The sequence below is a fragment of the Laccaria bicolor genome, genomic scaffold (genome assembly GCF_000143565.1).
Source record: "Laccaria bicolor S238N-H82 LACBIscaffold_64 genomic scaffold, whole genome shotgun sequence".
In the NCBI taxonomy this organism is placed as follows: domain Eukaryota; kingdom Fungi; phylum Basidiomycota; class Agaricomycetes; order Agaricales; family Hydnangiaceae; genus Laccaria; species Laccaria bicolor.
In genome coordinates this window covers 192415-216006 of record NW_001889935.1, presented here as the reverse complement: position 1 = coordinate 216006, position 23592 = coordinate 192415, and the positions used below count along the sequence as shown (strand labels likewise).

Sequence of the window (23592 nt, the reverse complement as noted above, 5' to 3'; positions counted from 1 at the left end):
GTGTCAGCGGACGTACTTACACATATGGGGCAGTGCATAGTACAGTAGCCAAGAGACCGGAGGACAAGCCTGGTAGGACAAGGTGTTCATGGCGAGGCGAAAAGATTGGGTTTTCAGTGAGGAAACACGCTAGGGTGAATAGGTTGAGATACAAATTATACATACACAATACACATCCAAATCAAAGGCCGAAAAAGAACTAACGATCCCTCACTTCTATTTCTTCATCTTACCTAGAAGCACTCCAATTCTCTTCCTGAAGAATGACGACCCATTATAGCTACGAACACGGACCAGGTATGTGAGGAGGTAAACAGAAAAGATCTGTGAAGTCCATTAGCGACCCGCGGCCAATGGATGACAAAAAAAGGGACTGACGTTTATGATGATGTATGCCCAGAAAATTCCAAAGTCTCTCCAATGACGTGAATAGTATATATTGAAGGTAGGCCCCAACCATTGATCCGTGGTCCTGAAAGTGCAAAAACGACAGTCGCTCAATGCATCTGGATTGGTGACGAAGCCGCCCTTCTGCGAAATGAATCGTGCCATGTAAGACCCACAGCTTTGACCTGATACAGGCTGCAAGGTGACGAGTTCTTTCTCTGCGCAGTTAATTTGCTCGTGCCCGAAAGCTGATAACGACTTTGAGTCTCGCGGAAGATAGCCAGAAACAGAGACACACCTTGCCCGACCAAAGCCTCAATCAGATACGTAAAAGGCGATACATGGTACATCCATTTCCACCAGTTAAGCTGGCTAAATGGTTGCACGACACCATCACTAATAACAAACCAGTTAGCTTATCCTCGGTAAGCTAGCGAGCGCCGACTTACAAGATCAGGACGAAGGAGAAGACGAAGGAATATAACAATCCCGCAATCTCCGCCGTTGGACTCATGGAAGCGACAGCCAGAGCAAGGGTGGTGTAATAGACTGGGAAAAGGACCCCGAACAAGAAGTACGTGAACCCGGCTCGTGATGTTTCAAATCCGACTGTCCAAAACCAACATAGGAAGAATAGCGAGGAGCCAAGGATGTTCCATGGGAGTTCAACTAGAATTTGAGCCGTTACCAACGCAGACCAGTGGTAGATTCGGCTGGAGCGTTCCCGAATCTCGTATATGTTCCTCATCTACAAAAAGGGTTTATAATGGCTCCGACATTTCGAAAATTAACGTACCTTGATATAGGGGACGTGCAGCTGCCCACCCAAGGGAGCGCTCTAAAGAATAAGTCAACCCGACAAGAATAGCTGCTGCGAGGAAAGCCAAACCAAAATTGTACCCATAAAGATAGACTAAAGATAGCCGGTTCAGTCGCCACGAAAAGTACCAAGGCGAAAATGACATACAAAGAGCTTATTCTGCGTGCCCTGGATCGAGTCCTTTGCCTTGAAGAACGTGAATCCAATGAACAACCCCCCAATGATGTTCAGTGTCAACTTCGACATCAAGTACGTCGGGTCGCGCCAGTAGCACGTGAACGACCTCTGTATTAGAGTTTTGGCTTGATACGCCCACGGTTCCGCAAACTCAGACTTGAGAGTTGCACCCACTGGCGGATGTTTGCGTCCTTCTTCATGAAGTCTCTCAATGTCGGCTTCAGCAATGGTGAAGGCCTTCGATTGCAGCCAAACGTCGTGCCAGTCGCGGTCGCTGACGGCCGTAGCACCAGCACCGATGACATCAAGCATGAATTCGGCCCTAGAAGGGCAGTCAAGAAATGTTTGCAATCATCATGTCTTCTTTACTCACGGATTTTCGCCGGGTCGGCATTCCCGCGCGCCCCCAGCTTCGAAATATTCGATAACAGAAGTAGCGTTCTTGCCCACGTCGCCAAAATATACCGTTTGACCGCCTTTCTTTAAGAGCAACAATCGATCGAATACTTGGAACAGCTCCGCAGAAGGCTTCGAAAGACGAAATCAGTGAAGCCAATAACGATTAGAATTTGGGGGGAAGTACCTGATGGATACTAGAAGCGAATGTGCAAGTAAGTAATCTGCAGTGATGTAGGTCAAAAGAGTGACGTACGTGCACAGGATAGCTTGCCCATTATCAGCGAGACTACGGAGGAAAGCCATGATGGCCCAGGCGCTCTGAGAATCGAGTCCCGAAGTTGGTTCGTCCAGAAAGAGGAGAAGTTGGGGCTACAAATTAATCAATGACCGCCATTCAACCCAGCTTACGAAAAAGATCAAACCTTCGCAGCAAGCTCAACTCCAATAGTCGTCCGCTTCCTCTGCTCGACACCGAGCGACCCAACCATAGCATCCGCCACCGAGTCTAGCCCACACATCTTCAAACATTGCTCAGCACTACGACGAAGGCAAAATCAGTCATTTATCGATAGCTATAGAATTGAGATTGAACCCACTAAGCATCTTTCTCTGCAACAGAGACCGACGGAGGTTGGCGAAGACGCGCAGAGAAGACCAACGCCTCCCGGATAGTCGTCGTCGGCAGATGTGTGTCCATCTGCTGCACGTAACCAGTCTGTGCCTGGAAGTCAATAGGTAACGCCTGGCCGTTAAAGAAACGGTTCCCGCCGATGACACCCGTGCTGACGCGTTCGGCAAGGACGTTCAAGAGTGTAGTCTGCCAGACCTCAATAAGACAGCATACCCAATAAAGATGGTGAAGTACCACTAACCTTACCAGCGCCCGACTCCCCCATCAAAGCCGTCAACTTCCGTGGAGCAACATACCCCGAAACGCCATCTAGCAAAACCCGCTGTTCCCCCCCAACGTTTACCGTATACTGCAGATGTTGCCACGAAAACACATTCGTCATCTTTGGCTGGTCGATCATCGCTTCCTTGGCTTTCTCCTCGTCGGCCTCCATAACCTCTTGGCTGTCTGGCCGACGTGGCTTCTCCTTTTCTTCGTCGTCTCCTGAGGTCACGGCTGCTTCGGCGTCTTTCACCAGTTCGGCTTTAGAGCCGCGCTTGAATAAGATCACGGAGCTTTCACTAGCTACGGCGGTGTTGATTTCCGTGAAGAAGACAAGGCAAACGAGGAAGAAGATCCCGAAAGCAACTAGAATGCCGTAGTTCTTCACCACCAATGAGCCTTCGGAGCAAGAAAAGAAGTGGTGGGCAAGGAGAAACTCACCCGCCAAAGATGACTGAAACTATACTCAAATGACAGATTGACGTAGGCGTTCCCGTTGACTCGATCCTGACCTTGCTGAGAGCCAAGCACCGTGCAGACCTGATTGGCCAGCGACACAGTCTCATAGCCAGGACCAGATGGGACAAGGGTCGAGCACACCCCATCAAGCGTATGGAACTCGTTCACCATGATACCCTCAAAGGCATATCGTACTGGCTAAAGGCAATCATCAACCTCAAATTCACCACCACGGAAAGAAGGCACTGACGTTGATGTAAGAGATCCAGCGAAGGGCCCCAATCATTGAGGGCATTGGAATCTGATATCCGGTATACAGAGACAGGGCGAGAAGCAACACACCCGCAACAGCCTGAGCAGGGGCTTCCTTCCTGAACATCGCAGCCAGACCTCTGAAGAAGGCCTTCATAGACATTGATACCGTAAAGATGAAAATGAAGAAAGTGCTGTCATAAAAAGTAAGAGATCAAGCAGATTGTAGTTGGATTGGACGCACAAGTATTGCCCAGGGCTCGTCTGCAATCTCACCACGAAGTATAGGATGATCGTGAACAGCACGACAGTCACGAACGTGAACGGAACATCCACGAGCGCCATCGCAATTGCCTCAACCATAGGGTGATACATCGCGGCGTTCTGGTGCCGGTGGATGATACGTCTCTGAGAGAACAATGCTGGAATTTCGGACATTGTAAATAGGGCAGGTAGGAAGACAGCGCTATTCGCGGAGTCAAAACTAGCAGATTCGTACAAATGTGAAAGGGGACGTACAAGAAAAGAACACCGCCACGGGAGAAGTAGGCGGCGGTGGTGTCTGGGATTTTGAGGAAAGTAGTACCAATGATGACGGCTTGCAAGACGAAGGTCCTAAAAACGCAAAGTCAGGAGGGTAGTGCAACGGCACGATAAGAGCTCACATCGTCTGGAGAGCCTGTGCTGTCCAATTGCCCTTCATGATCTGTACGCGCCTCAGCAGCACGATCTTGACCTGCATAGGAAGTGAGATTGTATACGGGCTCTATGTTTCACTGCATCAAAACCCAACACACGCTGACAAAGAGCCAAAACAAACCTGCCGTCTAGTATGCCTCGCATGTTCCTCCTTCGCGCTCTCCTCAAAAGCAGCGGCCACCTCCTTGCTGTCCACGAAGTCCCTCTTGTACGCAGCCATATCCTCCAAATTCCATTTCCGGACTTCGGAGTCCATGTAGTACGCCTCAAACTCATCCGCGGTATGCGGAATAGGCTGCAACGTTCTGGCCGGACTCCCACTCTCGTGGTCCAGCGCAACTCCCTTCTTCTTCTCCTTTGCCCCCTCTATGTCACCTTCCTCCATTTTGATTTCATCTCTTGTGTGCCTCCCAAGAGGATCAGTGACTGAGACCAAGAAATCCGCCGTCGTCTGCCTGTTCTTCGGTACGTAACCCATGTCGAGGAAATACTGCCTTGCCTGATTGGCTGGCCCGTAATATACCATGCGGCCTTCATAAATGAGACAGACTTTATCGAAGACCTCATAGAGCTGCTCCCCGGCTTGGTAGATAGAGACAATGGTAGAGTTGCCCACGAGGTCAGTGGCGATGCGAAGGGCACGCACGAATTCGAGCGCGGTGCTTGAGTCGAGGCCACGGGTTGAGCTGTGAAATGGTTGACTGGATGAAGGAGACGGAAAAAGGAAAACTTACTTGTCCCAAGAGGTGATTAGGCTTCTTGTAGCAAGTGTTTCGCTGATACTAGTCGTGGATGAGACACGATCGAACAAGACATATGGAGGGGTATACGCACGAAACTCGTTTTTTCTCACCCCCACTCACCCCCCGGATTGACGAGTCCCCAACAGGCGTATCTTTCACATGATTGAGTCCAAAGATAGTGCAATACACGTCAGTGATCCTCCTCGTGAACTGGCTCCTCGTCTGATCATGGATGCGTGGGTGTGGCGCTCGTGTCTTTGCTGCAAAATGGATCGTTTGGTCAACAGTGAGCGTGGGGAAGTGAATATCGTCCTCAGGGGAGTACTGAACGTCCCCTCGATAGTGTTTGAGAATTTGTTGGGGAGTTAGAGCGTCGTAGAAGACGTCACCCTCTACAGAGTGATATTCTTCCCTCTGGTTGGCAAGGGTTTTGAGGAAAGTGCTGCAACCTGACCCAGGTCGTCCGAGAACCACTGGAACAAATATGAGAATAACTTCGTAAAGAGTGGATGGGGACATACATAACATTTCCCCCGGGCGAACTACGCCATGAAATCCACTAATGATATCTCGTAACGCCGGATGCCGCGCAGAACGAATAGCACCAATGATATTGATAGGATTAAGCAGCGATCCAAGCGTTGGCTGATAACTCGCCGTGGCACCTAAACCAACAACTCGAAGATCTTGGAACATAACACCTAAGCGACGAGACTTGACACCCGCTTCATCGCGTCTAAACAGTGCCCCATCAACATTAACAAGAGACCACCAAGAGCGGTTAAGACCTACTTCTTCAGATATTGCCTCAACCCCTTTTCGAAATCAAAACCTTCGCCCACAATAACCGTTTCCTCTGAATCCAAGGAAGGCGCTTCCTCGACCTCAGTTGCAGCACGACTGGGTGTCTTTGCCAACGAATGCGAGAGTCTGCGCACGCCCATAGGGTCGAAAAAGTCTACAGCGACATGCGAGCAGGAGCGTTGTCGGGCGTGCGGTGGATGGAGTCTTGACAAGAGATTTGATGATGTCGCTGGGCGCTCGCTGATAGAACGGCGCAGCGCAGCTGGGGGTGAGAGGTCCGATGGCGAGGAGTGGGCATAGGAGGTGCTGGCTTCCGGTTCTTCATGGATATCATTTAGTTGCTCGCCGTGGATATATGAGCCCATTGACTTAGTTCGAACGGAAAGTGACCAAGGCGGGATGGATATAAACCAAGGCGGGGCGATATTTCGCGGTGTAGTTAATAAACAAGAAGGAAAGATATCGCGTCGCCTTTAGTTGGGCGATGTTTGGTTCACGGGGGGGGGGGGGGGGGGGGGTAACCTGAGACACCACTTGGTAATGCCCTCGATCGAGCGGAACCTTTCCTCTGCGTTTATCATCTTGTCATCGTCATTGCGCGAAATATCTTGGTTTCCTTCCAAACCGACATGATGCCAGGCTCACAAGTCAACGTGACGACGCCGGCTCAGTAAGTGCTTTCCTACAAACCGTCGTTAGAAATTGTGGAAACAGAAGATATGAACTTTACGGATTATACTGGAGACGTGGCACCATAATAGTAGTTCAAGCAAGCAGACTTTTGTCATCGTAATTGCGCAAAATAACTCGGTTGACAAGCCGCTCCAATGTCGACGTGTTTCACTACAAATCAATCGTTAGAAATGTGAATAAGGTATGACGATGTAAAACATGAATTACCTTGAGGCTTGAGGCAATGCTGAGCCCAACGCTAAGCAAAAGAAAACTGTGATTGGTGACGTGGATACGAAAAGTTTTTTTGAAGCTTCTCGTATTGCGTTGTTTGGCTCGGTTGAACTTCGCACAAATGTGTGGCCCTTTCAACCCGCTCCCCATGTCCATCGAATCCCCAATCTCAGGTCCTTCTCCCCTCACAACAATAGTCAGCGAAGAGCTTCCCAACTCTGATCTGTCTCAACTTGAATATAAGCCTCAAGTGCCAACGCCATCATCTGAAATATTTAAAAACCAAGATCTTCTTGGTGTTGTACTCGAATTCTTGGAGCATGATGAATTTCTGGTGGCTACTCGGAAGAATTTGCTTCTTGCAGCCCTGACCAGCAAGGCATTTTTGGAGCCAGCCATGAATTCCCTTTGGTCTTCACTTGATTCTCTCGCGCCCCTCCTGAAACTGTTACCGTCCTTTGTTCCTATCGATAATGTCTACGTGAGCCAAAGGTTTTCAATTTGTTGATCATCTTTGATAATATTGTTTCAGATTTTCACTGGAGTAATCGCAAAGGGACACTGGGAGCGATTCGATTACTACGCTCGCCGCGTCAAATTTCTGGATTCACTCACATATCGGGCTGGTAACAATAGCATCACGGTGTCCGACTATGCTTACCTGCGTATCGCGCAGGCTCGGTTGTCACATTCATCCTCTCCACTTTTTCCCGCACTGCGACGCCTTCGCATTCCCGATATTCTCATCCCTCCTAGCAATATCTTATCCGCTGCATTTCTCGTGTCCTCTCCATCGCTGGAATCTGTGGAGTTACATTCCCAGGCAACATCTGATCCACATTTCTTTGCATCATACCTCTCGTTTTTAGTTGCTGAATTAGCCCCCACTCTTCGATGCCTAATTCTTCGTGGAAATCCTCGCACGGAGTCGTTAACACTCTTAAGGCACCTACGCAATATTCGTACATTGGAGATTCGTTTCCCTGAGCTAATCTTCTCTCCAGATTTGTTTGGCACGCTCGCAAGTCTCGAATATCTATCGGACCTTATACTTGATTCTGCCCCACCCTTGATCTCACCATTACGCAAAAAAATCATGGGAATAGCAAGAGCCACATCGGGAGTTCCATTGTTGAAGCTCGACCAGCTCAACAATTTACAGATTACAGGAAGTCCAACTGCTCTCTACCATGTTCTCGGCCAGCTTCATGCACTCAGGCTGAAGTCAATGGTCGTAAAGATTCGAGGCGAGAAAACCGGTGAACCCTGTCCTTTCACGCCGTTGTCCTCGGAGTGCTTCAAGTGCATTTCTCGTTCACCATCCTTGTCGTCAATTCGTATCTCTGAAACCGAAAACTATTCTGTTTTTCTCACCATCTCCAACATTCGTCCGATTTTAGCACTGTCACAACTTGAAGAACTAGATATCAGCGTTTATTCGATGACCGGTGGTGATAAGGTGATTCAAGAACTATCATCCAACCTCCCCATTTTGAAAACACTCATTTTGCCTTCGAAATGGAACCAACTTGGGTCCCTTCCGAAACATCCTACCTTCCGTTCTCTCGGTATCTTGGCTGACAACTGCCCCGATCTCATCCAACTCAAGCTTGCCATCGATCCACTGGCTTATTTGCCATCCTTCCGCAATAAAACTGCTGCGGTTCGACAACGCTCCCACCCTCTGAAGACGCTCTACATCGCAGATGCCAACCCTAACGGGAAGCCTTTGACGACGACACAACTCGTCGCCATTTCCCGCTATACTGATCAGATATTTCCCAACCTTGAACTTGTTGGACATTATGGATCTGGTAACAAGTTTAAGACGGTAGACAAAGTCAGGGGCGCTTTCCAAGCCGTTCGACGCGACATCTGTGGGTGTTTCGTTGAGAAAACTGCCCAACCCTCCTATGTCTCCCAGGGGACCCAACCCTCCTATGTCTCTCAAGCGACCCAAACCACATATATCCCCGTGTGGCCGGGGATACCGATTTTACATGAGGGAAACCGCTGAAAACCCTACCATTTTGCTCCATCGTTCAAGTTACGAAGCGCCGCATTTGGAGTCTTAGGGAATGCATGTCAAGGACATCCTCAGTCTTATTTCATTTTAGGTCTTGTCATTTCTTGTGTCCTAGTATATACCCATATGAAACTAGAATAATCGGACAAGTAAAATTAAACGGTCAAAAAATGGCTACTCGCGTGCAAGACAGACCTCTTTTAGGCCGGAAACGTTCGTCGTTACGTGGTGTCATCTTACATTTTATTACCATTCGGACGCAAATGCAAGCGTGCAAAGTGGATAAACGAACAAATCTCGACGTACGTGCGGAAGGCGGATTGACGAAGCTCGGTGAAAATTTCATGAGGGTGCGTGCATGCGCAGCAAAGAAGATTCCTTTATGTTTCGGTCGCATGGTGGACTCAGAGTAGCATAGAAGGTGATGTGGGCGAGTGCAAAGTTAGTGAGCAGTGTCTTCATCTGGTTTTCCTTGAGAGAGTCAGGGGTTTGATGATGCGTCCGTCATGCATCGAAGAGACCTGGGGGTTTTCCAGAATGTGCGAACCGAACAAAAGAATCATGGCCCAAGCGTTTTATATAACCGACGATGGGGATCGAACCCATAACCTTTGCCTTGTACGGGTATCTCTATTCGATAGGAAAGCAACGCGCTACCATTGCGCCACGCCGGCTTATGCAAAATTGGAGATGTTGGAGGACCTGAATGAGTCATACAGTACTTGCTCATCATAGAGCAATGAAAGAGACCCAAGGGGGTGGCGGAACGTGGATCCCGGATATAGGGTTGGGGGGGGGGCATCCGCCAGAGGCCTTAAATTTTTTTGTGACCTTCTCTAATAAAAAACATTTAAATGGTCTGCAACACTACCAGAGCACCCTTGAAGCTTGATTTGGTAAGTTGTACACATATTCGGTCAGTAATTTTCGATAAAATCTCAAAGTCAGGCGGAAAAACATGGATAGAATTAAGAATAGCTTCTACAGCGAAACAAAACAAACTGTGTAAGTACTTCGCATAAATGTATATACTGCTCACAAAGATGAGGAGATGACCAAGCGCTTCTCCTCGTCGGCCAACAGCCTTGAGGCCAGCGTACGTGAGAGTCTTGATGAGCCGCGTGCACTGCTGCTCGGCCTTCCGCACGTCAGGACGTGCATGGCGTTTACAGATGTTTCCTGGGCATGACACCCTGAAGGCGATGGAGTCGATGTCGGGCGCATAGGTGGTTGGCATGGCGCCAGGCCAGTCGACGAGTTCGATGAACGTGGAGAACTGGCACGGAAAGTCGTCGCTGTCATTGGTGAAGGACGTTCGGAGGTGACGGCTGCCAATAGCCGATGGTTCCTTCTAAGAAAAACATAGGAGGGTGGGAAGAACATACCGGATTTGAGGGGTAAAGGGAGGGGGGGGTTGAAGACTTGGACCTTAATTTCTTTTGCGACTGTATATCCAAATTCCACGTTCCGCCACCCCCTTGAAGAGACCTTCCTTTCGTTTGTCTAGTTTCCTGAAAGTTATTTTGAGTGTTCCGCCTTGGGTTGAAAATAATCAAGACACAGACGTGCAAAACAAATCATTCCTTGAGTCGTGTTAGAATAATACACCTAAAGTCATTTCATTACGGCGCGGCGGAATGGGTTCAAACAATCGATTCCACCTTTTTCCGTCCAGCCTGCTGTTTACATAAAATTCATAGATGATTGAAACCTGTTGTATGTCTATGTATGGCGTATGAAAGCATAAATATCTCCCCTTCGACTGCAGCTGACCAATACAAAAATTATTCAAATAATGAGAAAATAAGGAATTGCTGACTTGTGTGGTGCACCCGGAACCACGCTCGAGAGGCGTAGTTGGAGCGCACCTTGGCACCAACGGGGCAGCGGTCACGGTGAAAATGGAGAATTTCATTGTAAAGATAGAGTCGATGGAGAAAACTTCAGTTAGCGAAATTGTCACACCTAGTGTTTGGAAGTCCGGTCTCGTGACTGGAAAAAGACCGTAACCAGACCGGACCAAGACCGCAAAAGACCGGACCTGCGGTTACGGTCTTTTATTTTTGAAATGTAAAGACCGCAAAAAAACCGGTTAACGTGAACCGGTCTTGACCGGTTTGGACCGGCCTTTTGTAGCCCCTTAAATACCCTTTAAAACGCACCCAAGAACGTACGATTTGGTAAAAAAACGAGAGAGATATGAATTAAAATGTAAATTACTTTTGGGAATAATAGATGTACCAGACTTATTTTATAGAAGCACCAATTCCTAACGGAATTTAACGTTCTTGGGCTCGTTTTGAAGCTATTAGAGATGTTAATAAATTTACCGATTCATAATTTTAAAATATTGGCCTAAAGACCGGTCATAAACCGGTTAAAACTGATGCAGACCGAAACCGGTCTATAGACCGCAAAAAACCGCGGTCTGCGGTCTTTTTGCGGTCCGGTCTGGTCTTTTGACTTCTGGGGAAAAGGCAGACCGGTTACGGTTACGGTTAACGCCCCTGGGCATCAAAAAACCGGACCGAACCGGACTTTCAAACACTAGTCACACCTGCCATGAGAGTTTTACACGAAACCTTATCTGTGCGTCTACCCAGAGCAAACCCCGAAACGGACAAGTGATACTGCATAATGACCCCCTTTGACGAGTCGTCGGTCAACAGCCACAAAAACATACATACTACTTACCCCCGACTTTTATAATGATCATCATTTTTCAATTCATGTTGGCCGCGCTTATGGAACAGTGATGGGACCGACTTAGAAGTTAGGAAGGAACATGATGATTGAAAAACGCATCGTCCTGCTTTATTATGCAAGGCATCCTGTGGTTTCTGCAGTACCCAGCCTATTAATGGATAACGGAATCATTCAGACGTATTGTCAGTGTTCTCTGGAGATGATCGACCGCGGCCTGCCCGCGAAGCCGTTTGGAAGGGGATACCTAATAATCAATGACGCTCGATGCGTTATGCGATAACGTTTGATATTATAGTCAAAGCAGTGGCTGGTCAATCTGTTGTCTATTGAGGGCATGGGGGAACAAAGGGCAAGTATTGAAGGCCATCCTTCGGCGCGTCTTTTTCTGCTCAAGATTTGCTCAAGATTCATTTGTTGAGCCCCATCACGCTGAACAGCCACTTCAAAGAGAGCACTGGAAAAGCCGGCGTAGCGCAATGGTAGCGCGTTGCTTTCCTATGACAGCTATTCTTCAGTTATCCATTGAAAGGCTTCACTACAAACCGTCGTTAGAAATCGTGGAAACAGAAGATATGAATTTACGGATTATACTGGAGACGTGGCACCATGATAGTAGTTCGAGCAAGCAGACGCTTGTCATCATAATTGCGCAAAATAACTCGGTTGACAAGCCGCTCCGATGTCGACGTGTTTCACTACGAATCAATCGTTAGAAATGTGAACAAGGTATGACGATGTAAAACATGAATTACCTGGCAATGCTGAGCCAAACGCTTAGCAAAAGAAAGAACGCTTGCTCTAACGTGCATGTGACAAAAGTTTTTCGAAGGTTCTCGTATTGCGTTGTTTGGCTCTATTGCGCTTAGGCGGCGTTTGCGCGTCTTCGTGTGGGTGCACGTTTCAACCCACTCCCATGTCCATCGAATCCCCAATCTCAGGTCCTTTTACCTTCACTACAAAAGTCAGCGGAGAGCTTTCCAACTCTGATCTGTCTCAACTTAAATATGAGCCTCAAGCGCCAGCGCCATCTGAGATATTTGAAAATCAAGATATTCTTGGTGTTGTACTCGAGCACTTTAAACATGATCAATCTTTGGAGGCCACTCGGAAGAGCTTGCTTTTTGCAGCCTTGACTAGCAAGGCATTTATGGAGCCAGCCATGAATTCCCTTTGGTCTTCCCTTGATTCTCTCATGCCCCTCCTGAAGCTTTTACCGTCCTTTGTTCCTATCAATAATGTCTACGTGAGCGAAAGGTTTTCAATTTACTGATCATCTTTGATAAGAATATTTCAGGTTTTCACTGGAGTAATCGCAAAGGGACACTGGGAACGATTTGATTACTACGCTCGCCGCATCAAATTTCTCACTGCATTAGCACCTCGGCCTGGCAATAGTAGCATTACGGTGTCGGATTATGTTTACCTGCGTATCGCGCAGGTTCGGCCGTCACATTCATCCTCTCCACTTTTTCCCGCACTGCAACGCCTTTGCATTCCCGACATTCTTAAGCCTCCCAGCAGTGGTATATTCGGCGGTCCTAGCATTGGTTTACCCCCTCCTAACATTGGTTTATCTGCTGCATTTCTCGTGTCCTCTCCATCGCTGGAATCTGTGGAGCTACATTCCCAGGCAACATCTGATCCACAGTTTTTTGCATCATACCTCTCATTTTTAGTTGCTGAATTAGCCCCCACACTTCGATGCCTAATTCTTCATGGCAATCTTGGCACGGAATCGTTGACGCTCTTAAAGCACTTACGCAATATTCGTACATTGGAGATTCGTTTCCCTGAGCTAACCTCCTCTCCTGACTCTTTGTTTGGCACGCTCGCAAGTCTCGAATATCTATCGGACCTTACGATCGATTATGCCCCACCGGTGGGGCATAGGGCCCTACCCTTGACCTCACCATCTCGTAAAAGTAAACGCGGCAAAGGAATGGGAGTAGCAAGAGCCACAGACGGAGTACCATTGTTGAAGCTCGACCATCTCAACAATTTACAGATCACAGGAAGTCCAACTGCTCTCTGCCATGTTCTCAGCCAGCTTCGTGCACTCAGGCTGAAGTCTATGGTCATAAAGATTCGAGTTGAGAAAACCAGTGGATTCCATGGTTCCACGTCCGAGTTGGACTCGGAATGCTTCAAGGGCATTGCTCATTCGCCATCAATATCGTCAATTCATATCGCCGAAACCGAAAGTTCTTTTGTTGCTCTCACCATCGCTGATATTCGCCCGATTTTAACACTGTCACAACTCGAAGAATTGGATATCAGCGTTTATTCAATGACCGGTGGAGATGAGGTGATTCAAGAAATATCATCCAATCTCCCCATTTTAAAAACACTCATCTTACCTCCAATTCCTTCGAGTCAGAACCAATCTAGGTTCTTCGGGAAAAATCCTACTTTCCATTCCCTCGATATCTTGGCTTGCAACTGTCCCGATCTCATTCAGCTCAAGCTTGCCATCGATCTACTAGCTAATCTGCCACCATCCCACAATAATATTGCTGCAGTTCGGCAACGCTCCCACCCTCTGAAGGCACTCTACATTGGAGATGCCAAGCCTAGCGCGCAGCCTTTAACGATGACACAACTCATCGTCATTTCCCGGTATATTGATCAGATCTTTTCCAACCTTGAATTTGTTGGTCATCATGGATCTGGGGACAAGTTTACGGAGGTAGACGAAATTAGGAGCGCTTTCCAGGCCAATCGACGCGACATCCGCGAGAGTTTAGTTGAGAAGACTCCCCAACTCTCCTATGTCTCTAAAGCGACCCAAACTATATATATGCCCGTGGCCGGGGGTACCGATTTCACGTGAGGGAAACCGCTGAAAACCCTACCATTCTGCTAACCATCATCCAAGACACGAAGCGCCGCATTTGAAGTCTTAGGGAATGCATGTCAAGGACATCCACAGTCGCTGTCTTTTTATTTCTCATTTTATTTCTCGTCATTTCTTGCGTCACAAGTATATACCCATATGAAACTAGAATGAACGGACAAGTAAATTAAAACGTCGGAAAATGGCTACTTCCGTGCAAATCAGACCGCTTTCAGGCCGGAAACGAGTCGTTACGCAGTGCCATCTCACATTTTATTCAAAACCCATCCCATATTAACAAGTCCCCCGCCCACCATCCGGACGCACATTTATCCAAATGCAAGCGTGCAAAGTGGATATATAAACGAACAAATCTCGACGTACGTGTGGAAGGCGGATTGACGAAGCCCGGTGAAATTTTTACGAAAAGGTGCGCACATGCGCAGCAAAGAAACAGGATTCCTTCATATTTCGGTCGAATGGTGGACCTCGGAGTAGCATAGAAGGTGATGTGGGCGAGTGCAAAGTTAGTGAGCAGTGTCTTCGTCTGGTTTTCCTTGAGAGAGTCGAGGGATTGATTAAATGCACCATGCATCGAAGAGACCTGGGGCTTTCCAGGATGTGAACCGAACAAAAGAGATTTTTGTATGTCCTTTACATAACCGACGATGGGGATCGAACCCACAACCTTTGCCTTTTGGCATGAATAATTGTACATATAGGAAAGCAACGCGCTACCATTGCGCTACGCCGGCTTCTCCTGTTGCTGGTTTGAAGTGAACCTTCAGCGCGTTCAAGGGCTTGATTCTCGTCATAAAAAACCGCCGAAAAAAGAAACAAAGAACGTAACACGGGGTCCGTCGGATGTTATTGAATTTTTGCGCTGACTGATATTGGCCAAACCCATAATTTATCAGATAATAAATGTATGTATTTTAACGTGCGAACCCGAAGGATGGCCTTTAGTGCTTGCTCTTTTTGTTCCCCCATGCCCTCAATAGGTGACGGATCGGCCAGCCACAGCTTTGACTGTAATACAAGGGGTACGCAAAAAAAAAATCCTATACACGGGGTTGTTTTACTTGGATAAGGCGCCATCGACCCACCCCCCCTCCCTAGGCTTCCCAAAAAGGAAATCTATCACGTGTTTACCACCTATCTAGACCCTACGCCGTCGCTAGCGTGTAGAACCCACCCTACCTCCAGCGTTCGCCTTGCACTCGTTATCGCAAAACCACCCTCCGGCGGGCCTTTCAATGAGACCACGGCAACTCAAGTGATACTGTATTTATATTAGCATTTATCCTGTATTTATCACAATAAAAGCGATCTAAAAAAAATTGAGACCTGACGGAACAGAAGTAAATGTGCACGGACTGCGTGCAACGTGCTTCAATGCTGAAGCATAGCACAAAATCCACTTGCAGACCATTGAACTTACGAAAGTTGACACAAATTTGACATTTAGCGGGAGGAGGAGGAGGGCCAATGGTAAGCGCTCACAATAGAGTGATGGCAGAGTGAACTTCTTGGTGTGAACGTTTGTTGTTGAACCAGGCCGACCCAGCCACTGATGTCAGATGCGCCAAACGGGGACAAAATATGAGAATCTGGGCTCTCTGTGCCCTACTTGGCCCCTACGCAGGCTACGCTCATAGGGATTTGATAGATTGAGATACAACAACTTTCTGGACTCTCATAAGGCGAAATCAAGCAAAATAATCAACAATTTTTTTAATTTGGATAAGCGCTCGACCTACCACCCCCTCTCCCTACCCCATATGTCGGCAATTGCCGGTGCGTACCCCTTGCTGTAATATCAAACGTTATCGCATGGCGCGTCGAGCGTCATCAATTATTATCCACTTCAAACGGGTTCGCGGGTGGTCGTTCATCCCCATAGTACAATAGGGCTCGTTTCTCAGACGCTGGGATGGTGATCGGTTTCGTGAACCGTTGACAGGCTGCGTACACCTTAATTCGGGAACTGCAGCAACTACATGATGCCTTACATGATGATGCATTTCTCAATCGTAATGTTCCTACAACCTGAGTCAGTCCCATCACTTTCTATGCACCGCCAACATGAATTGAAAAATGGTGATCATTTTAAAAGTTCGGGGTAGTATATACAGCTTTTGTGACTGTTGACTGACGGCTCGTCAAGCACTGTGCACCCCAGTTCGGGTTGTTTTCCCCCGATCACCGAGTGCTTTCAACCTTTCACCGGAAGATCGGGTACCAACCTGGTTATTCTGAACCCAGTAATAATACCCAGATATTACCAGGTTATTAAGATCACCCGGAAACCCAGTAAATTTTACCTTGTCCTCGAAACCAGTAGATACCAAGTTAAATTATAACTGTTCAACAAGTGATCTTCATAACTTGTAAACCAGGTGTATCAGTATATATCTCGGGGGAGCTTTGATGTCATTGTGGAGCATACGACGCAATCTCTATATATAATACTCAACAAACGTGAGAATGGGATCAAACAACCTCTTTCTCCCTCCCCCATCCAGCGGCACCGGCTGACCTCTTGACATCGTCCATCATAAACTGGCTAACATCTTCCGTTTGGTAAGTGCTTTACTCCGGAGGCAACTGACTTACTAATTGAGTTCAATGTGCCAGACCCGCTCAAATACACGAAAGCGCTTCCCTGCAGACTGGGCGAGGGGAAAGGGGAAATTTTGGCGGGCTATGGCAGGGATGGGGACGAGGATGACGATGATATGGATTATCAGGGGGCTCAGTCTGGGAATGAGGGTTTGGGAAGCAACGGCACGTTCATCCAAGCATCGTAAGTTGGTCGATACCGTGTAGATAGGTTGTATATAAACACTCAGTTATAGCCTCAATTTCATCTGTCTACCAAGTTTTTTATACCAGTCCAATCAAAATTCAATGTGGTGATTTCTATCTGTTGGACAAGGAGTGAGAAAACCCGTTTTCCCAGCTATTTTGCCTCTACAGTACAGCGTGGTTAACAGGTTATAATAACTGTTACAACGAGACCTGGGAGCGGGTTATTTCCGTCATATAACAAGTTATTCTAACCAGGTATCAACAACCTGTTGACCAAGTTATTTTATTTACCACCCAGGGATTGTAGTCCGAGAAAGTAGTTATTATAACCTATATACCCAGTTTTACACCCAGGGAAAATAACCTGACCTGGGGTGCACAGTGAAGGGGGTCATTACACGGTTCACCCGGTCACGTAACCAGGCGTGATACAATGGACATACAACAGATTTGAATCATCTATGAATTTTACATAAACAGCGGGCTGGAACGGAAAAAGGTGGAATCGATTGTTTGAACCCATTTCGCCGCGCCGTAATGAAATGACTTTAGGTGTATTATTCTAACACGACTCAAGGAATGATTTATTTTGCACGTCTGTGTCTGATTATCGATTATCTTTAACCCAACGCTGGAGTGTCGGGCCTCGACACTCCAACACTGTGGGATGCATGTTTGGTTGTGTTTGGCAAGGGCTTAGGAGTAGATACACTGTTTGTAGGCAGACATTCCCATCATCATCATTCACCTCGAGCATTGCGACCGAGCTCCGAGGAAGCATTCCCATCGGGTCACTCGGCACCTCTCCAACGCGGAACACTCAAAATAAGATTTTAGACTAGACAAACGAAAGGAAGATCTCTTTCATTGCTCTATGATGAGCAAATATGACTCATTCACATTCTCCAACATCTCCAAACTTGCGTCAGCCGGCGTGGCGCAATCGTAGCGCGTTGCTTTCCTATCACCATATATATACATCCATCTGGCTGTGGGTTCGAATCCCACCGTCGGTTATCATCGATATTTGCGTACTCATGTTTTTCTTTGCGCTTCCGATTCGATTGAAAAAGTAAAAGCCGTCGATGTCAAAGTTTCCAGATTCCAAAATCTTCAAATTTTGGGTGTACTGTATTTAGTTTGAATGAATGGTTTGGACTTGCATTCCGCACTGTGTATCGGACACCTCTGTCTATCTACGTACGCGGCTACCCCGCTCCCCAGTATCGATCCAGTCTCCAGTTCTCCTTCCGCACCCGGTCTCCCGCTCCAGTCTCCCAGTCTTCCCTCCCTCCTCCCTCCTCCCGATCTCTCAGTTTCCCCTCCCCCCCCTCTCAATCTCACCCAAAGCCCGCAACAACAAGCCTCATACAGCATCACGTCCTCAACCAAGCCGTCTTTGCAATCTTCTTAAGCTTCTTCTGCGCCTTGAACCGTTCCTACATATTCCCCAAATCATCAGCTCTCCTCCTCTCCTCTCAAACACATAAAAAGAAACTCACCAAATCCTTCTTAGTAGGCCTCTTCCTCTTCTTCCCCTCCCCCTGCGCATCCCCACTCCCTCCCTGACCCGCATCTTCCTCAGCCATAAGCGCCCCCCCACGTCTAGCCAACTCGCCTTCCCACGCCGCTACATCAAAGTAAAACTCGCTCATGCGCCGGGCACGATCGTATTCTGATAAATGACCTGGTTCGCGTGCGTCGGGACGGGTGAATTGGCCGGTGCGGGCGTTGAATTTGGCTGTGAATGTTGGGAGGCCTGTTGGGGAGGGTGTTAGGTGGGTTTGTGGGGAGACGGGGAGGGGGGAGAAGGTGAAGAGAAAGGGAGGTGTATGCGTAAAGGGAGGAACGGAGGAGACGGGAACGAAGGGAGGGGAGAGAGGTGAAAGGAAGGAGGACGCAAAGACTCACCCGAACCGTCCGTAACCGCCCCAGCAGACGGACCCGCCCCAGCCAAAAGCGAGGGATCCAGATGGGCAAGTGCGGGGTCGATACCTTGCGCGATGGCTGCAGCTTGCAACGCTGCGTAGTGCGCTTGCGCTGATGTCGTCGTCGGCGGTTCTTCGTCAGCAGCAGCAGGTGGAATAGGAAGAGAAGAGGAAGAGGTAGAGGTTGAAGGAACGGGGGAAGGCTGAAGAGGGTTATCCCACGTCGTTTCGTTTGTGAGTGTGTTGTAGAAATAGTATGCGCCGTGCTGGGGTGAGAAGATGGCTTGCCATGGTTGTGCTTCTGGCGTTGTTGATTGAGCCTCTGGCGTTGACGTTGAGCTCGTAGTATCTGGAGTAATCTCCGTCGACTCTTTCTCCTCCGGCATAATCAGGTGGAAAGAGAAAGAGAATACAACCCTTGTTCAAACTCCGCTCATACATAACAAACCCTTCCGTCGTTCTACCAAGAAAAACTCCCCCGCAACGATGGACACCGACCAAACCCACACCCACGCCCACCTCCGCAGCGCCCTAAAACACCACTCCAGACCCACCTCCCCTATGACGCAATCACCCCAATCCTCCCTGCCCCCAACACCAATGCACACTTCCCTACCTCTCCCACCACCCAACAGCGCAACATCCCACCTCTCCTGTCCCTCCTCAACAACAACAACAACGGCATACACACCCAAAGTCTCCTTCGACACCTTCGAAAACCCCCTAGCATCCATGTTCTCATTCACCCTCTCCGCAAAATCATCCGGCTACCAACGCTCCCGAAACACCCGCGTCTTCCTCTGCGCTGCGTCCCCCGACGAATCGGGCCGTGAGGCACTGGAGTGGTGTTTGGAGAGTTTAGTACAGGATGGGGATGAGTTGATCGTGTTTAGGGGTGTGGATGAGGATGTGTTGGAGAGGGATCATGATGGTGTTAGGGAGGAGGCGAGGGAGTTGATGAGGAGTGTGCAGGAGAAGAGTGCGGAGTTTGCTGTTGATAGAAAGGTGAGCCTTGGCGTGGCGTTGGTGGTCGTGTGCCGTCTTTTTTATACGTCGCCATATCATCCGCAACTAACGCACACCAACAGCTCTCCCTAATCCTCGAATACATCCCCGGAAAAATAACAGACACCCTAGATCGCCTCATCGCCCTCTACCGCCCCGACTCCGTCGTCGTCGGCACCCGTGGCCGCAGACCATGGGTTAGAGGGATCGGTGGGATCGGGAGCGTTAGCAAGTGAGTAAAGTCTTTCTTTCTTTCGTTTCGTTTTTGAGCGATCCAACTCCTTCTGGGTGTTCGATCCGTCCACTTTACATCTCCCCTTCCCTACTCTTCCTCTTCTCCCAACCCACACTAATAACCCAATCCAACAGATACTGCCTCTCCCACTCCCCAGTCCCCGTCATCGTCGTACGTCCATACCATAAACTCCGCAAAGCAATCGAGAAGAGGAGGGCGGATCCGAAGCGGGGGAAACATTTCGAGAGGGAGTAAGCGCGTGTTTGGGGTTGGTTGGAGGGGGTTAATTAATTGGGGGAAACGAGAAGATGAAGCTGCGCTTCACTTTGAGTTTTGTGTAATTTGGGGGACCACGGTATTTATATAATAACCACCATTCTTTTCCTCGAATTTTGGGGTCTTTGGAGCTTGGGTTGTTGCAATTTGTCGCGGGGGTAGATAATCGTGTACTGGCGTACCCCAGCTGAATGCTATTGCTAATGCCAAAGATATATACTTACTTTGACTATCAGATGGACGACTCTATTTCTGCCGGTGGGTCTACCGCCAAAAAAAAAAAAAGACTGGCTAGCTCAACTTCACAAACACCTCTGAACCTCGCCGGGGGGAGTTACTATAGGCGAGGACGAAATTAAATTGGTGGGTTCGATTCCCCCTTGAGCTGTAGGGTGTTCGAGTATTTTTATGGACGGCACGCTCTGAACTACTTAAATTGTTCCGATACGACGTAAGTATACTCGAGCTGTAGCAATCCAGTGCTAAGTAGCTCAACTTCACAACACATCTGAATCTTGCCGTAGGAGGGTGAAATTGGTGGGGGTTCGAATCCCCCTTGAGCTGTGCTTCTGGAATCTGCCATAACTTGTTTTTTATGAACGCACTTTCACTAAACAATTGTTTCGATACGACGTAAGTAAACAAATCTAAGTAGCTCAACTTCACAAATACTTACCTCTGAATCTTGCCAGGGGAGTTGGGTGAGGGTAGAAATTGGTGGGGGTTCGAATCCCCCTTGAGCTGTGGGTCTCATGAACCTTTCCTTTTTTTTATGGATGCACTTTCACTAAACAATTATTTTGATACAACATAAGTAAATGAATTGAGCTGTAGCAATCCAGTGCTAAGTAGCTCAACTTCACAACACCTCTGAATCTTACCAAGGTGAGGGTAGATTGGTGGGGTTCAAATCCCCCTTGAGCTGTGGATTGACCATTCAATGAAGTCATAATTTTTCTTTTCTTATGGACACACTTCCACTTACAAATTGTTTCGATATGACGTAAGTAAACTTGAGTTGTAAATAGCCAAAGCAGTAGCTCAACTTCACAAATGCTTCTGAATCAGGTGAGTGGAATTGGTGGGGGGTTCAAATCCCCCTTGAGCTGTTCCATATTGGGAATGAAAAATTTTCTTGTGGACACACATTCACTAAACAATTGTTTTGATATGACATAAGTAAACTCGAGCTGTAAATAGCCAAGTAGTAGCTCAACTTCACAAACACTTCTGAATTGGGTGAGGGTGAAATTGGTGGGGGTTCGAATCCCCCTTGAGCTGTGGGTCTCGTGAACCTTTACTTTTTTTTATGGACACACATTCACTAAACAATTGTTTCAATACAATGTAAGTAAATGAATCGAGCTGTAGCAGTCCAGTGCTAAGTAGCTCAACTTCACAAACACATCTGAATCTTGCCATAGGAGGGTGAAATTGGTGGGGGTTTGAATCCCCCTTGAGCTGTGCTTTGCCCATACCTTGTTTTTTATGAATGCATTTTCACTAAACAATTGTTACGATATGAAGTAAGGAAACTCAAGCAGTAAATAGCCAAGCAGTCCAGTGTTAGCTCAACTTCACAACACCCCTGGATCTTACTGAGGTGAGGGTAGATTGATGGGGGTTCGAATCCCCCTTGAGCTGTTCCATATTGGGAATGAATTTTTCTTGTGGACACATGTTCACTAAACAATTGTTTCGATATGACATAAGTTAATAGCCAAGCAGTAGCTCAACTTCACAAACACCTCTGAATCTTATCTTGCCGGGGGGGGGTGAGGGTGAAATTGGTGGGGTTTGGATCCCCTTTGATCTGTGCCTCAGCCATGACTTGTTTTTTATGGATGCACTTCCACTAAACAACTTGAATTGTTTTGATACAACATAATTAAACCCAAGCTGTAAATAGCCAAGTAGTAGCTCAACTTCACAAACACCTCTGAATCCTGCCAGGGGAGGGTACCGGTGAAATTAGTGGGGGTTCAAATCCCCTTTGTGCTGTGAAATGGACCCCGCAAACCCTCTACTTTTTAAATTATGGATGCACTTCCACTTACACATTGTTTCGATACAATGTGAGTAAACTCGAGCTGTAAATAGTCAAGCACATAGTAGCTCAACTTCACAACACCTCTGAATCTTCCTGGGGAGTTGGGTGAGGGTAGATTGGTGGGGTTTGAATCCCCTTTGAGCTGTTATCAATAACAATCAGTCCAGCTTTTTTATTCTTCCTGGATGCACATCAATGAACAATCATTTCGATACAACATAAGTAAACCCAAGCTGTAAATAGCCTAGCAGTCGCTCAACTTCACAAATTTTGCTGGGGGTGAAAATTGGTAGGGTTTGAATCCCCTTTGAGCTGTGATTCATGAGTCTTTTTAGTTATTTTTTATGGATGCACTTACACTACTGAACATCTATTTTGATATGATGTAAGTAAATAGCCAAGCAGTAACTCATCATCACAAATACCTCTGAATCTTGCCAGGGAGGTTGGGTGAGGGTAGACTGGCCTTGTGCTGTCATCCTGTGGATGATACAAATTTATATCTTTTCATGAACACACTTCCACTGAGCAATTATTTTGATACAACATAAGTAAACTAGAGCTGCAGCAGTCCAGTGCTACTTAGCTCAGCTTCACAAATGCCTCCAAGTCTAAATCTTGCTGGGCGCAGTTGGGTGAGGGTAGATTGGTAGGGGTTCGAATCCCCCTTGAGCTATATTGATGATGGTGTAACAATTTTTTTCCCATGGATGCACTTTCACTAAACAATTATTTCTGTATGTATGTGTTACAAATTAGAGAGGTCCCCAGTAGTATAACAATCAGCCCACATCATCTGTGCACATTTGCATACATAACTATAGGTGGTCATTGACAATGCTATACATATCTATGCTTTCAAGCACTTGGATGGACACCTCTCAGGCATTTCTGAGGGCAATGAATCCATAATATAGAAAAACACAAATGGCCTAGCGGTCCACTGGCTCAACCTCACAGCACCTCTAATCCTTGGGGAAGTTGGGTGAAATTGGCAGGTTTGAATCCCCCTGGGCTAATGCATCAATTCCTTCTGTTCTTTTATAAATTATTTCTGGAAGGTGTGTTATAAAGTACAATCACCGACACATCACTGTTGTGATTATCATAACACTGTGAACACATTTGGTTCTCAGACCTTTTCTTTCTTTCTTTCACTCTCTCTTTATGCTTAGCTCACCCTT

At 47.5% G+C, this 23592-nt stretch overlaps 7 protein-coding genes across 7 annotated transcripts; 4 read left to right on the top strand and 3 right to left on the bottom strand.

The window, feature by feature from the left end:
* Positions 1-216: 216 nt before the first annotated feature.
* LACBIDRAFT_396609 (pleiotropic drug resistance ABC transporter) lies at positions 217-5997 on the bottom strand (the record flags this gene model as incomplete). The annotated part of the gene is made up of 23 exons (XM_001889232.1): positions 217-324; positions 379-635; positions 686-783; positions 837-1135; positions 1184-1225; positions 1277-1300; positions 1355-1706; positions 1758-1912; positions 1968-1977; positions 2037-2152; positions 2206-2320; positions 2380-2600; positions 2656-3057; positions 3117-3332; positions 3385-3580; positions 3631-3852; positions 3906-4001; positions 4052-4122; positions 4207-4771; positions 4820-4867; positions 4920-5301; positions 5350-5564; positions 5621-5997. 23 exons carry the CDS (start codon positions 5995-5997, stop codon positions 217-219), a joined length of 4587 nt encoding a protein of 1528 aa, XP_001889267.1.
* Positions 5998-6659: 662 nt separating this feature from the next.
* LACBIDRAFT_314836 (uncharacterized protein) lies at positions 6660-8555 on the top strand (the record flags this gene model as incomplete). Its single annotated transcript, XM_001889264.1, has 2 exons — positions 6660-7019; positions 7071-8555. 2 exons carry the CDS (start codon positions 6660-6662, stop codon positions 8553-8555), a joined length of 1845 nt encoding a protein of 614 aa, XP_001889299.1.
* A 513-nt stretch (positions 8556-9068) lies between these two features.
* Positions 9069-10479, bottom strand: LACBIDRAFT_334486 (uncharacterized protein; the record flags this gene model as incomplete). The annotated part of the gene is made up of 4 exons (XM_001889231.1): positions 9069-9194; positions 9604-9915; positions 9950-10100; positions 10433-10479. 4 exons carry the CDS (start codon positions 10477-10479, stop codon positions 9069-9071), a joined length of 636 nt encoding a protein of 211 aa, XP_001889266.1.
* A 2085-nt stretch (positions 10480-12564) lies between these two features.
* Positions 12565-14292, top strand: LACBIDRAFT_295844 (uncharacterized protein). The gene is made up of 2 exons (XM_001889263.1): positions 12565-14096; positions 14146-14292. The coding sequence occupies exons 1-2, from the start codon at positions 13210-13212 to the stop codon at positions 14171-14173; spliced, it is 915 nt and encodes a 304-aa protein (XP_001889298.1). The 5' UTR covers positions 12565-13209; the 3' UTR covers positions 14174-14292.
* Positions 14293-18290: 3998 nt separating this feature from the next.
* On the bottom strand, positions 18291-19228 carry LACBIDRAFT_334484 (uncharacterized protein; the record flags this gene model as incomplete). The annotated part of the gene is made up of 3 exons (XM_001889230.1): positions 18291-18353; positions 18417-18673; positions 18826-19228. 3 exons carry the CDS (start codon positions 19226-19228, stop codon positions 18291-18293), a joined length of 723 nt encoding a protein of 240 aa, XP_001889265.1.
* A 100-nt stretch (positions 19229-19328) lies between these two features.
* LACBIDRAFT_314831 (uncharacterized protein) lies at positions 19329-20337 on the top strand (the record flags this gene model as incomplete). Its single annotated transcript, XM_001889262.1, has 3 exons — positions 19329-19847; positions 19931-20079; positions 20217-20337. 3 exons carry the CDS (start codon positions 19329-19331, stop codon positions 20335-20337), a joined length of 789 nt encoding a protein of 262 aa, XP_001889297.1.
* A 212-nt stretch (positions 20338-20549) lies between these two features.
* On the top strand, positions 20550-20717 carry LACBIDRAFT_314830 (uncharacterized protein; the record flags this gene model as incomplete). Its single annotated transcript, XM_001889261.1, has 1 exon — positions 20550-20717. One exon carries the CDS (start codon positions 20550-20552, stop codon positions 20715-20717), a length of 168 nt encoding a protein of 55 aa, XP_001889296.1.
* Between the last annotated feature and the right edge of the window lie 2875 nt (positions 20718-23592).